At 47.2% G+C, this 13,204-nt stretch overlaps 1 protein-coding gene across 6 annotated transcripts in view; it reads left to right on the top strand.

The window, feature by feature from the left end:
- The window catches only part of OPCML (opioid binding protein/cell adhesion molecule like), a 721,645-nt gene that overhangs the window by 571,198 nt on the left and 137,243 nt on the right, over positions 1-13,204 (top strand). For all 6 annotated transcript variants that reach the window (XM_067564109.1, XM_067564118.1, XM_067564083.1 and 3 more), the window contains one exon: positions 11,703-11,935. In XM_067564109.1, coding sequence (XP_067420210.1) covers positions 11,703-11,935 — 233 coding nt within the window. The remainder of the gene's footprint in view (positions 1-11,702; positions 11,936-13,204) is intronic.

The following is a 13,204-nucleotide window of genomic DNA, read 5'->3' as shown; positions in this document are numbered from 1 at the left end:
AGATAGTGAGTTCAGGGCTTGTGGGCCAAGTGATTCCATTTCACACTCTGAAGAGCTTTGATTCCATTCTTCTGGATACGGGTAAGTGATCCTTAGAAGGAAGAAAATAACTTAGCCGCAGAGAGTTTCTCTTCCACTTGTGCTGCCAGACACAGTCAATGTACATTTGTGAAGCATGGTGAGATCTTCAAGTGGAAAGAGCTCTAAAAGGGCAAAGTACCCTCATCCTATTTTTGGATCAGCATCCTGCTTCCGAATAGACCAGGCTGGTGAGGTGGGAGTGAGAAAGGGTTGGGTGGAGGGGGAGCAAGATCGAGCTGGAGAGACATGTTCCAAATTGCGGCGCACTTGGCTGCTTGAAATACACAGCAGGTTCATGGGTCAGAGGGTCAAGAGACCATAACCAAACAGAAAAATTCTTGAAGATACTGTTGGGATTTACAATGAGAGTCTTGTAGCACCTTAAAGACTAACAAATTCCGGCGGGCACAAGCTTTCGTGGGCTGCAACCCACTTCGTCAGATGCATGAAGTGGAAATCCCAGATAGGAGGTGTATATATGTACATCCAAGGGTAAGAAATATAACAATGGGGAGGGCAAGTGCTAACAAAGTCAGTTCAGTTAGAGTAGATGCGGCCCCTAGCCTGTGCTGAAGTCTGTGCGGCCAGTTTTAGACACGCTAGTGTGGGGAAAGCTAGCACTGGTAGAGCTCCCTGAGCTGCAATCACACCTTCGATTGCAGTGTGGACATGTCCTACGTGTCTTCAGGGTTTGTACTTCAGTAACTTAGCATCCCTCTTCATGCTGCTAATCACCTCAAATGACCCGGCGCATCTTAGGGAACATCAGGCTTTTACATTCAGACACAGACGCACACACAGCAGAGCTTCTGAGATCAAATGTAAATCTGTTTGCGTGCTACCATTTAGGGCGATGGGATGAATGTACGATTCAGGATAAGCCCCAGGAACTTACAATACACTTGAGACAATTGTTGTCTGATTTGGTGCTTTGGGCCGTAAGATGACCAGTGTGCTGGAGCCTTTCTTCAGAGCCAGGCAGTGAAATTGCCCTGCGGCAAATAAACTTGTTAGGACCTGAGCTGAAGCCAATGAAAGTCAGTGCGAATTTTTCCTAAGACTCTCATCGGCCTTGGATCAGGCCCTTAGTCATCAAAACATAGATGTTTGTCTCTGTAAACCAAAGACTCAGGCTCTGAATCAAGAGGGAGTTTATTTCAAGCTGGTATACTTGACCACATAATACATTCAAATTCTCCTTCCTAATTGAAATGTCTTGATCAAGGGTTTTGTTGCCATTTTCCCCCTGTAATCTGAATCTGAGCTTAAAATAGAAAGCTTTGTGAAAAATAATAAAGTAACTTGGTTTAAAGGATCACACTGTGGTTTCTAGATTTGGAGCATTAATTCAGAAAATCCAGCGAAAAGGTTTGGGGAACAGATACAGTTGTTTAGCGGCTGCAAGGCCGACATAAACTTGATTTTCTCTCCCCTTGTCCCTTTCTGGTTCGTCAGTATACATTGACCGCAGCACAGCTCTGTCCCCGTGAACATTCACATCACATAGCCTGCTGTAATCTGCCCAAAATCAGTACCTAGTCCCATTAAACCTTAGTCTGCCTTCCACCATTCAAGCCTGGGTGTAGAAAGGGAAGTCAAAGGGAAGGAGGAGAGGTTGAATCTAAATTGCATACACACATATACATCTGTGTAACCAGAGATGGTGAGATTTGTGCTCCAGCCACTTGCTGAGTATGATCCTATTTATTTATTTAAATCTGCTGATTTAGCATGTCCTCTCCACAGAGGGCTAGAACAGGGGAGTTCAAATGTGTTTTGGACCGGACCTGTGCAAAATGTAGCAGTTTTAGCAAGCAGAGTGTTGGGTGAACTTTTTAACAGTAAGATGGGCATGAATCCAGCCCCTGGACTCAAGTACCCTTGAGCTTTGTGGAAATCTGGACTTGGATCCAAACTTTGCAGGAACCCTTATCTCTGAAATGATCAGAACCAAATCCCCCACGAGCCAAACATCCCCAGATTCTGACAACGTTGGATCTCTATCCAAACATGGCTCAAACTCAGCTCTGCTGTCATTGTTTTGTGCTGTTCCAGTTCATGTGGGTTTGCCCGGCCTGAAATAAGTCTTGATTTGTGGGGCTCAACAAACAGAGCTACCTAATTTTATTGTGGTAGCACCAAGAGCCCCAGTCATGGAGCAGGACCCCAGGGTGCTAGGCTCAGTGGAAAGGGAACAGAAAAGATGGCACATGTCCCAAAGAGCTTTCAATCTAAATAGCCTCTATTTTTATGATGGGCAAAGGGGATGCCATAGATATAGACATCTCTACACTTTGCAATTTGGGCTCTGATTTTTGTCGGTAACAAGCACTGCTTTGGTGTTGGAGAACATTACAGCACAATATCCTGGAGGAGCTGATGTCAGTGTCTTACCACAGTGTGATCAGGCCTGAGAAATCACAAGACGGAAGTCCTCCCAGAGAATGATTTTATACATTTCTGTGCATCAGTTGAAACTACCTATGAGGCATCTTGAAGAATAAAGGAAGCACTCCCTGGCATCCAAGTGGTAGAATAGCCAAGGGCTAAGAAATTAATTTCAGCCACACAAGTTGAGGGTTAGTGGTTCATGCCTTGAAGAAGTCAGTCAGCTCAGTCACATATGGTACAAAGGGGCTAGGACAAGGGGCAATGGAGTGAATAGAACAAAGGGAAATTTAGGTTCAATATCAGGATGGGAAATCCTAACAGAGAGGGGTGTTATTGTTACTATTTATTTGTTTGTTTTTAATAAAAGAAACCAGATCCTGGAGATGCTTTTGTCAGGAAAAACGTCTGTGGACTTAACCGAGAGATTTGTTGTAGTGAAGACTTCAGAATGTTGCCTAACAATAATTAACAGTGTGAAAATAGGGACTGTCAGGCTGGACCCGGGGGTCCTTCTTGTCCTGTATCCTGGAAAGGACATTGACCAGAAGCAAGTGCAAGAGGCCATACAGTAGGCAGCTATGGAACAATCTGGCTGTGGGGAAAGTTTCCTTGTAATCCAAGTGATGGCCATTTGCACTTCTCTGGTTCTTTCCATCTGAGCATTTTGGATTGCATTTTGCACACTAATGCACAAACGCTCACTATGCTTAGGTGACCATTGTGTTGCTATCCCTATTTTACACCTGGGAAACTGAGGCACAGAGAGGTGAATTGACTTACAAGGTCTCAGAGGAAGTCAGTGGCAGAGGCAGCACTAGAACGCAAATCTTGTGCCCCCTGCACTCTTGCTGTGTCAAACAGAGAACGCTCCCTCCATAACTAATCTGTCCCATCTCTAGTTCCTATGATGCCTATTGTGCCAGAGTCAACACAGGCCTGCTAGTGAGTTCCAAAGGTACTTCTGAAATGTTTCGCTTCTCGTCAGTGAGGGCACGCGGTCACCTGTCCATGCAGAAGCAGCAAGCTTCAGATTATCAAACAGCAAGATGACAAGGAGCTGGAGAAAGGAAAAACATGGGTGCATCAGTGCAATGGAGCGGATAGACCCATGGGTCAAAGAGAAGAACTGGTGCCAGCAGCAGGGATTGGAATTAACACAAAGCGCCTTCTGCCCTCAACACCAAGAATAAATATCACCAATGACAATGATGGAAACCCAACAGACACTGCCCTGCCCTCTGGGATCCATTGTATTAAACCCAGCGTTACATGCTGCAGATGCCATTGTACCGGCTGCTAATTTGATGATTTACTTTGCTGAGAGGGGATTAGTGGAACCTCGGGTTTTGATGGCCTGTTTCTAATTTGCATATTTAACAAGGTGGGACCCCAGCCAGGTTTTGTTCCTTTGTGTTTACTTCTGAGGAACTGTGTTTTTTTCTGATGATTACAAATAAATCTCCTCTTCCTTTTCTCCAGCTGCCTGGAATAAAAGGCATTCAGAGCCTGTTAACTCTGTAGCCAGAGTGACTACCAGAAGAAGAGAAAATATTCAATTATGAGTCCCCTAAAAATGTAATTAACGTCCCCTTCTCAAAGAGCATGATGCCCGTACTTTTGTTCTGCCTCCTTTACAGGTAGTTACAGTGGAATCGTTCACAGCTGAAATGTTGTCAGGGAGCTAGAGCAATGAATTGGGAAGCTAGAGAATCCTTGGATTATACATTGCTGGTATAATGACAGCCTGCAGAGACCCAAATGGAATTGGGGCTCCCATGTGCTAAGCACATACACATGCTGGGAGAGACGGCCTCTGCCCCAAACAGCTTGCAGTCTGACAAGACACATTATCCTTCCCAGATGGCAGAGGAGAAGCTGAGGCACAGAGGGATCGAGCGACTTGCCTAACATCACACAGGACGTCTGTGGCAGAAGCAGTGCCTTAGCTCCAAGACCACATCGCCTGGCTCTGAGGTTCTGTTAGGGCTTGAACTAAGCAGCTGGACTTTTCAAGCAGCTTGATCAAATTGTCTTGAACCTCCCGCCCTGGAGACTTTTTTTCCTCCTGGGAATATAGATGTTTAACACCTCCTTCCCCCCACCCCTCTCATCTGTCACCAATCCTCCAAAATCTCAGCATAAGAGGAACAGCAGCACCCTGACTGGAGAGCAGCAAAGCCTTGTATTCTTCTAGCAGCACAGCAAATGAAAGCCTCACCCCTCGGAGAGCAACACAAAGCTGACGCAGGAGCCATTCTCTGCAGCAGGCCTGCCCGCTACCTGCTTAACATGACACAGATAGGAGTCAAAGGGTGGAATAACAACCACAGGAGATGAAGGCGGCTTCTGTTATTTAATCTTCCCTACATGGTAATAGCATGTCAATATCAGTAATGAGGCCAGGCATAGGCTTGCTGGTGCGATCCAAGCAGGGGCCTCCGTTAATAGGCCCCCCGAGATAGGGGCTGACCACTCTCTCCAGCAGAATGCAAAGGACTTAGTGGCGTTATCTGTATAGTTGACACTAAATAAGATAATTCCTTGGAAAACTTCAAAATTAGCATGTAAGGATGAAGAATGGTTACAATTAGAGTGGAAGTAGCAGAGTGCCCGGGCAACAAAATCCGTTCTTCATGCATCTTCTCACTCCGCAGCGTTCAAGTTCATCGCCCTTGTCTCCTGCAAAGCTCCGTGATCTGTAGGGGAGCTCTTGTGCTTTCAGAGAGCAGTGATGAGGGGATAAAAATGGGCCTCCTGAAGGCCTGTGCTTGGAGAGCATGGATTTGACACAGTATCAGCATAGGTAGGGCTAGTGTGCCAGCACGGCCTGGCTTCTTTCTGCAGCCTCCACTCCAGGGGAAAGAATGAGGAACTAGTCTTGATTGCCACTTTTTGTAGTGGGAGGTGTAGGCGAACTGGCTGTGCTGCTGGTGACTTCCTTTTTCAGCATCGACAGTGTGTTTGCTGCCATAGGACACATAAGTTTCTGACCAAAGAGCAGGCAATCTAAACAAGACAGACACAGAGGAAACACGATGCGTGTAATGCACACATGTAACTGCAGTGGGTTACAAAGCATCATCTAAACAAAGAATGCACCCCAGAAGAAAGGCTGCTTTGAGGTTTTTTCCCCTGCCAGTTTGTTCGAAGAGCCACAGGCTGACGGATTCCCACTGCGGGCAAAAGTTACACAAGCGACAGGCCCAGCAGAAATAGGTGTTTGCAAGTTGATGTAACGTCACCCCTCCTAGCCCCAAATGCAAAATTAGTGAGGGGAGGGGGGAGACTGGTAAATGTTCAAGGTCTAGCAACAGTGTTCGGTGACCCTAGTTTTGTGACCCCAGTTCCCTCTGCTCCCAAGCAGAGAGAGGCTAAGGCTGCTCAAAATTTAGATCCAGGTTTCAAACAATCAAATCAGAGTCACAAAATCAGGTGACAATAAAAAACAAAGACTCTAAGTTTTTGTAGTGGCACTCGGGGGCTGAATCTGCAGGGTGCTGAGTGCTTATGGGTCGGTGCAGAGCAGCCTCCACTCTGGCTGACTTTAGTGGGAATGTTGGCCATACCTACAGGATGGGGGGGGCTCTATTCTGGGAAGCAGTGACTCTGAAAGAAGATTTGTGGGTGGGGGAGGGATAATAAGTGGAACATGAGCTTCCAGTGTGAAGCTGTGGCCAAAAGTGCTAATGAGATCCTGGGATTCAGGGGAATCTCGAGTAGGAGCAGAGAGATTATTTTGCCTCTGTCTTTGGCACTGATGAATATTACCCAGCCAAAACACAAAATCTGAAAAGGGTTATTTCCCACCTCCTCGGACAGTTCCTCACCCCCCCCTTCCCTCACACCGCTCTGCTCCTGGATTTGCAACAGAGTGATTCCTTGGGAGATGGATACAGAGCCTTCAGGAGAATGTTAATGCAGGTTTGTCTTTGTTTTTAATTAGATCCCTTCAAGGGAAAACCTCCTGGCCTGGTTTATTATCCAGCTTTGTCAGAGCTTGTCTGCTTTATCTAAACACTTTAAAGAAGTCTCTTTACCTGTTTGATTTACGGGAGACATTATCATAATCCTGGTCAATTGGAAATAGGTAAAAAGGGCCACTCCACAGATAAGGGAATGCCTGAGGCTTAGGAGCTAATGGATATTGGTCTTTGAGCATGTTAGAAAATTACGTAGGGCACTACCGGAGTTTTGGGGCCTCTGGGCATTTATAGGTTAGACCCTGATTTCCAGTCTGGGGTACGGGCAGGTTCTGTAAACAGCCTCTTTGAAAACACAAAACTCAGCATACAAGTAGTCAGACCATGTGCAAAGGGACAGTTTCTTGGTCTCCTTATGCTGGAACCTATGTGCCAAGTGGAGCTTGTTATTGCTGGCTACGTACTGGTTCATATTAACTGTAGTCAATACCTGTGGTGCTTTCTCCCACCAGACACCTGCCTGAGGCCAAGTTTTGGCATCCTGTGAGGTTCATCACTTTGTAAAGTCACATTCCTGACTGACGAGTGAAGTCACAGGGTCCAACTCTCTCCTGCTCTGCATCTTGTGTTGTAATGTACCCCGGTGCCGATCTTTACCGCTCTGATCTAGTAGCGCTTGACACCCAGTTTGACTCACTTTGCAGTGGTTAAATGCTAGCACAAGATGAGGGGAAGCAGAGAATTGGGCCCTGACTGTTGTACCTAATGCTAAGTGAGTAGAGCAGAAATGAATACATGCAATTCAAGCCAGGGAACACCAGATGGAGCCGAAGGAAGGCATCTCAGGGGGAGAAGGGAGCGGAGGAGATGGTGCTGTTGGCTTTGAGCGAGCTTGTTAGAATAAAGAGGCCAGTCTAATCCCATTGATTGGTTGAGTACCTGAATCAAAGAACAGCATCCATGCTTCCAGTATGCAGCTATGCAGCAGGAGGAGTGGGTGGAGAACTTGTGCTTTCTCTAGCGGTTTCCCTTGTGCATAAAGGGAGCCCTTGTGCAAGGGTGATGGGCACCGTAGAAGTGGAGAGAATAACAACCTCTGGTGAAATCCCGAATGCCTTTCTTCAGTTGTTGCTCATGCCTTACCCAGGAATAACTCCTATGGGAGTTTTTGTGTGAGAACGCTTCAGAGAGCAAATGTGTGCAAAACGTACCCGACACACCCGAACCCGTGCAATTCCCCCGCTTCCATTGCAAACTCAAAACCCAGCCCAGGTTCAGCGAGTCACAAACATTGGCAGGTGCGTGGTTTTGATACAGTGCGGCAATTTCACCTGCATTTGGCCCTGAATTCTTTGGGTGCGTTCCACACTCGTCAGGTGGTTGAGGGAAGGGTGGCTGAGATTCAGGGAGCCCTAGCTAGAGCCACAGCAGCGGGCCTGTTTCTGATCTTGTTTACTCTGCCTTTTAACTGGAGTAACTCCGCTTATATCAGCAGAGCTCATCCTGATTTACACTGGGGCAAATGAGATCAGAAGTCAGACCCAGAAACTCACGGATACTAGACAAGCAGACGCCGTTCTACGGGGGCACCTTGTGCTCCTCTCTGCACAGGTTCAGCTGCAGTTGGGCAAGCGAGAGCAGCATTTGAGCAATGGAGCTTTAACTTGCGCAAGTCTGGAGCAAATGACTCTTCGCTGTCGCTTCAAACCTTAGTCCCTGTACTTCACCCCTAATGAGGGGACCAGATAGTACCTTGAGGGGCTTTATACTAGATATTTATATGAGTACAGACATGCAAGTTGTCTGTTTTACATATTACTGCCCTGATTTTTCAGTGCACGCAATGAATAATTTACAGAAAACGTGCGTAAGTATCTCTTTATTATTCATTATAATGAACTGAGACAGGAGTAATAGTCCACTAGACTGGAATTCCCCAGGGCTCAGCTTAACTAGGCTGTGCTTAGCTCTCCCACGGTTCATTTGAATAAAGGGAAGGTTCTGAATCCTGATATTAGAATAGCAGGGTATGTGACAGGTCAGGACGGGGGGTGTGCTGGCAGAGCTCTGGGGGTGTGGGAGAAGGACTGGAATAGCAGTGGGAGGGGTGCTGCACATCAGGGGAAGAGGGGTTGCTTTCAGTTCATGAATGGCCTTCCCCAGAATTTGCATTTCTTCCTGGGTGCTGCTGGGAGGCGATGAGGGTTTTGTGGTGGCACGCAAGGGCTGATCCTGCTGGCTGCTGGGCACCTCCTGGGAAGCACTGAGCACCCTCCGCTCCTGCTGACTTCCAGGAGGCTTGCCTCGTCTCAGCACCTTGCAATTTTGGGGACAGGAATAGCAACGTGGGTACCGCAGGTGAGGTCTGAGATTCACTGGTAGAGTTCTACAGGGACTCCACATTAGCCCTGCGGGTTACGCCACAAGTTAAGGAGAAAGTGCACTGGCAGAGTGGTACAGAGAAGTGAAGACTGGCGCTGCCCGTCTGGATTAAGGTGCATGGACAGAGTGACATAAGGAGGAGCTGAAAATATGATTTCACTGGCTCACACATTCTGTTCTTAAATGCACTGCGATTATTTTGGTTCTGAAATGTAATGGGGGAAAGGTAGGGCGGAACCATTCCTCTTCCCCCTGGTCTGTGGGATCGCCATGTCAACAGTGTCTCCTTCTGGAGTGTGGGACCGTCCCTTTGTCTCTCCTCAAGCTCTTGAGAGCAAGGCTGGTGTAGCTGAAGAAATGGCATTTTGTTTAAAATATGGAGGCCTCCTGGGGTAAAGGTAATAACATGCCAAGCTCAGGGGACCATTTGTCTTCCTAGGAGTCCACACTTGAAGTGGCTACTGGAAGCATGCAGCCTTTGCAAGGGGAAAATTATTTGTTTAAGGGAGAATAAATCTCTAATTTCCCTGCTTCGAGTGCCCAGGGGGGCACTGAAATATGCTTAATATAGTCCCACCCGCGCACCCCAAATAATAACCTTGATTGAGTTGACGCTCTGTGAGCATGGCACGGGAGGCATGTAACATTTCTGAAGCTTCAGTGCAAGAGACTCAGCACTCCCCTCCTGCTTCATCTGGCGGCAGAGGCGAGTGAGAGGAAACGTCTTGGAAGGCGCTACTGGGGATTTATATTACTCGAAGCGGGGATTGAGCAGCAGCTGCATTCATGCACAACGCAAGCCAGGGTGGCCGAAGGTTCCTGCCTCAGCACAGGCGGAAAGGCCAGATAACCTCTGGGGGGGACCTTCTGGCCCCACGTTGCTGTGATTTCAATGGCGTGAATACTCTGAGAATTCCCCTGGCATAGCAATGTCAGACCACAGGCCCAAAATACAAAAAACAGATACCTGACTCCCTTCCCCACGCCTCCCATTTGATTTTCAGTGTCTGAAAACAGTAGCAGGGCCTGTTCATTTGCTAGGGATTAAAGGCCTACTTGGATTAGTTTGGGCTACCGCCACAGCTTTTTGGCAAGGAATGGTGCAGGATCAGTTTAGTATCTGACAGCCTCTGACGGGGGACTGTGTCCCGTCTGCAGCTGGCTGAGCTGGATAAGCCTAAGTGGTTCTATAGCTGTGAGGCTGGTATTTTGGTTAAGGCACTAGGCTGGGACTCAGGAAATCTGGCTTCAATTCCCACCACTGCCACAAACTTCCTGTGTGGCCAAGTCACTTCTCTTGACATGCTTCAGTCCCCCGTCTGGAAAACGGGGATCAGAACATTCCCATTTCCCAGCCTTCGTCCCTCTGTTCTACTTAGGTCGTAAGGCTCAGGTTTTTAACGGTATTGAGGTGTTGCCGCACTCAGTGTTCAAGTCAAGTGACTGAGATGGATAAGTCCCATTTTCAAAAGTGGTGTAGGAGCCTAAGTGTATTGAAAGTCAAAGAGACTCAGGCACCTAAAGCCCAGATCCTGAAAGGTATTGAAGTTTCTAACTCCCATTGATTACACTGATTTGAGAATTTGGGTCTAAGTCACTTTTGAAGCTAAGTCACTTAAGACGTTCAATGCTGAGCAGAGCAATGCACAAATCCCACAAAAATCTGGACCTATATGCTTTGGGGCCAGGACTATTTCTTACTGTGTCTGTACAACACCTACCGTGATAGGGCCCTGATCTCAGCTGGAGCCGATAGGCACTGCCGCAATACATATCACCTAGCACTGGCCTGCCTGATAGGGGAATTTCGAGGGTTAATTCATTCCTGTACAGAGAGCCCTTGGAGATCTTTGAAAGGACCGTGCTATAGAAGGACAAAGTAGTATTGTGACAACTCACCAGTAATGTTCCGTGGCTCTTTTTTCTGCCTTCTCTGCTTGTTGAAGCTTTGGAAAAAAAGGGAGTGCTCTGGAGAAATGTTCAGCTCTTAATACAACCAAACGTGTGACATTTTGTGTGTGTGTGTGTGTGTGTGTGTGTGTGTGAGAGAGAGAGATTTACAGCTACTTATCCAAATGCTCCCCCTCTTCTTCGTCTCCCTCCTTTCTCTTCTCTCTCCCTGTCCATGTCCTGCCTTTGTGCTGACACTGCGCAAGCCCTTGGTGGGTCAGCGCTGTATATCACACAGGGGCCGGCTGGAGGGCCTTTACTGACAAGCCAAGCTGTCAGCAAATTGTACAGCTTCCTCTAAAATTCTGGATGTACAGCCAGGGGGAGGGAAGATTAGGGGCTGGGATGGTAGGGAGGGGGTGGAGAGCCTCTCTGGGGTTTCAGAGGACAAATTTAGTGTGGTTTCCACCCAGAAAGGTGACACTGTTTCTTTCTGGGGGACACAATTTCTCCAAAGCTTCAGAGCACTACGCGGTACAGCAGCGCCAGTCGGATCTTATCCACATAAGGCTAGGAGTGACCGAACAGAGCTGAAAGTGGGATATGTCAGATGTCCTGTGGAACATCCCCTACAGATTCTTGCCCTGGAGCTTGGAACTGAAGGATACTCTATGAATGTAGTATTGTCTCTTCTGAAAAATCCAAGGGAACGGTTTCTATCCGGCAATTAACGTAGCTTGTAATCTCTTGGAGGTCAGGAACCTGCTTGTTGTGTGAAGTCCCTGGTACATTTGTGGGTGCTTTGGGATAAGAATAATAATTAATATGATTGTTTTAGTGATGTCTATTAAACCCTACTTAATTGTCCCCCCCCCCCCCCCATTGTTTGCGTCTCTATTCTACTGTACAGAATATTTTCATAATAAGTTGCCCAAATCCACTAGTGAACCATTGAACTGTTTTCAGAGTTACTACTGGGCAGCTCTGTGGGCACGTTCCCGCAGGCCTGTGTTTGACACTCTGTCCCTCCGTTTGTAGGTGTACTGTGGATGACAGAGTCACCCGGGTAGCTTGGTTGAACCGGAGCACCATCCTGTATGCTGGAAAAGACAAGTGGTCTATAGACAACCGAGTGGTCATCCTATCGAACACCAACACCCAGTACAGCATCAGGATCCATGACGTGGATGTGTACGACGAAGGCCCCTACACCTGCTCCGTGCAGACAGACAATCACCCGAAGACCTCACGGGTGCATCTGATCGTGCAAGGTAAGGCTCCGTGGTGCCTGCTGAGAAAGAAACTTATTCAGCTGAAGGGACTCAGGGCTTCAGTCAGTACAGCTTTTATTAGGTGCTGGTGATGTCATGCAGGCGATAATGAGGTTGACAATTCTGGCTTGCTGTCCTGGATGCTAAGTAGCTGGGGATTGAAATCTTGACCTTTGGTTGCTATTCCACACTCTTTGGTAGGTGGAACTTGGGCCAACATCCTCTGATAAGTATCCCATCTCAAGTGCTCTGTCCTCTTGGGATCGAATATAGGACAACTAGCTACTCTGCTAATTGGTGTTTGCGTCTTCCAGTTGGGAATTGCACCCAAGACTAATAGTTGTTAGCCACATATCCTACCAGCAGAGAAAAGGACCCATCAGCTTAAAGGGTTTGGATTGTTGCAGTCAACCAGTGCAGCTGGGGACTGTTCTTGAAGATCCCCCTGGTAACTGCCTAATTATTTCCCATAGAAGAAGGCGAGAATGGCAAGCCAGAGTTTGTTTTGATAGTATCCTAGGTGTTGGAAGTGTCGGCCAGGTATTGTCAGTTCTTGCTTTCCTACCTGCTTAGCAGGGCTCAGTTCCAGAGAAATAGGGGTTCTTCGCATTGGAAGTGATGTCTCAGTGGTACCTTTAGTGGCCTTGACAGCAGAGTTATCTTCTTTGGGAAATGCAGTGCTGAAATAAAAGAACTGTCAGGTATTGTAGAGGAACAGATTCAAAGAGAACAAGGCTATCACTTTTCAGGAAAGAAGACAGATTGTATAAGTATGTCAAAGTCAATACGAGCCACAAAGGGCTTTTGGCACACAGCTTCAATGGATAAAAATGTCTTGGCATAACACAAGCTGTTGGGTTAAAAAGTGGGAGTCTTGGTGTCTCTTCAGACGGAAGTATCTCACAGCTCCCAGACTTGAGACAGGCTAGGTAGGAGGAGGTGGGTTCCAGCATGTATCTCTTTTTGAAGGAGTTCTGTTGTGTTGGAATATTTGATTCCAACCAGAAGAGTTTGAAAGCTTCCAGTACTTGTTGGATAACATGAATTATAAACTCAGCAGACATGTGTCCTGCATCCCAGGAAGGAGGTGAAATCCTCCTTGCATTAATAGGCCAGGAAGCCATGTCTGTATATTAAGAAGAGGGACCAACACTAACGCTTTATTGGTTAGAGAGCTTTGATCAGTGGTGGAAAGAGCTGATCAAATAAGGGGGGTGTGGGGCAGTTTTCAGAAACACATGAGTCATAGAAATGAATGCTGAAATCCAT

The sequence above is a fragment of the Emydura macquarii genome, unplaced genomic scaffold (assembly GCF_026122565.2).
Source record: "Emydura macquarii macquarii isolate MOO-44397 ecotype Brisbane River unplaced genomic scaffold, CSIRO-AGI_Emac_v2 contig_312, whole genome shotgun sequence".
Lineage (NCBI taxonomy): Eukaryota > Metazoa > Chordata > Testudines > Chelidae > Emydura > Emydura macquarii.
The sequence above is the reverse complement of the archived record's forward strand: the minus strand, read 5'-3'. Positions and strand labels throughout refer to the sequence as shown.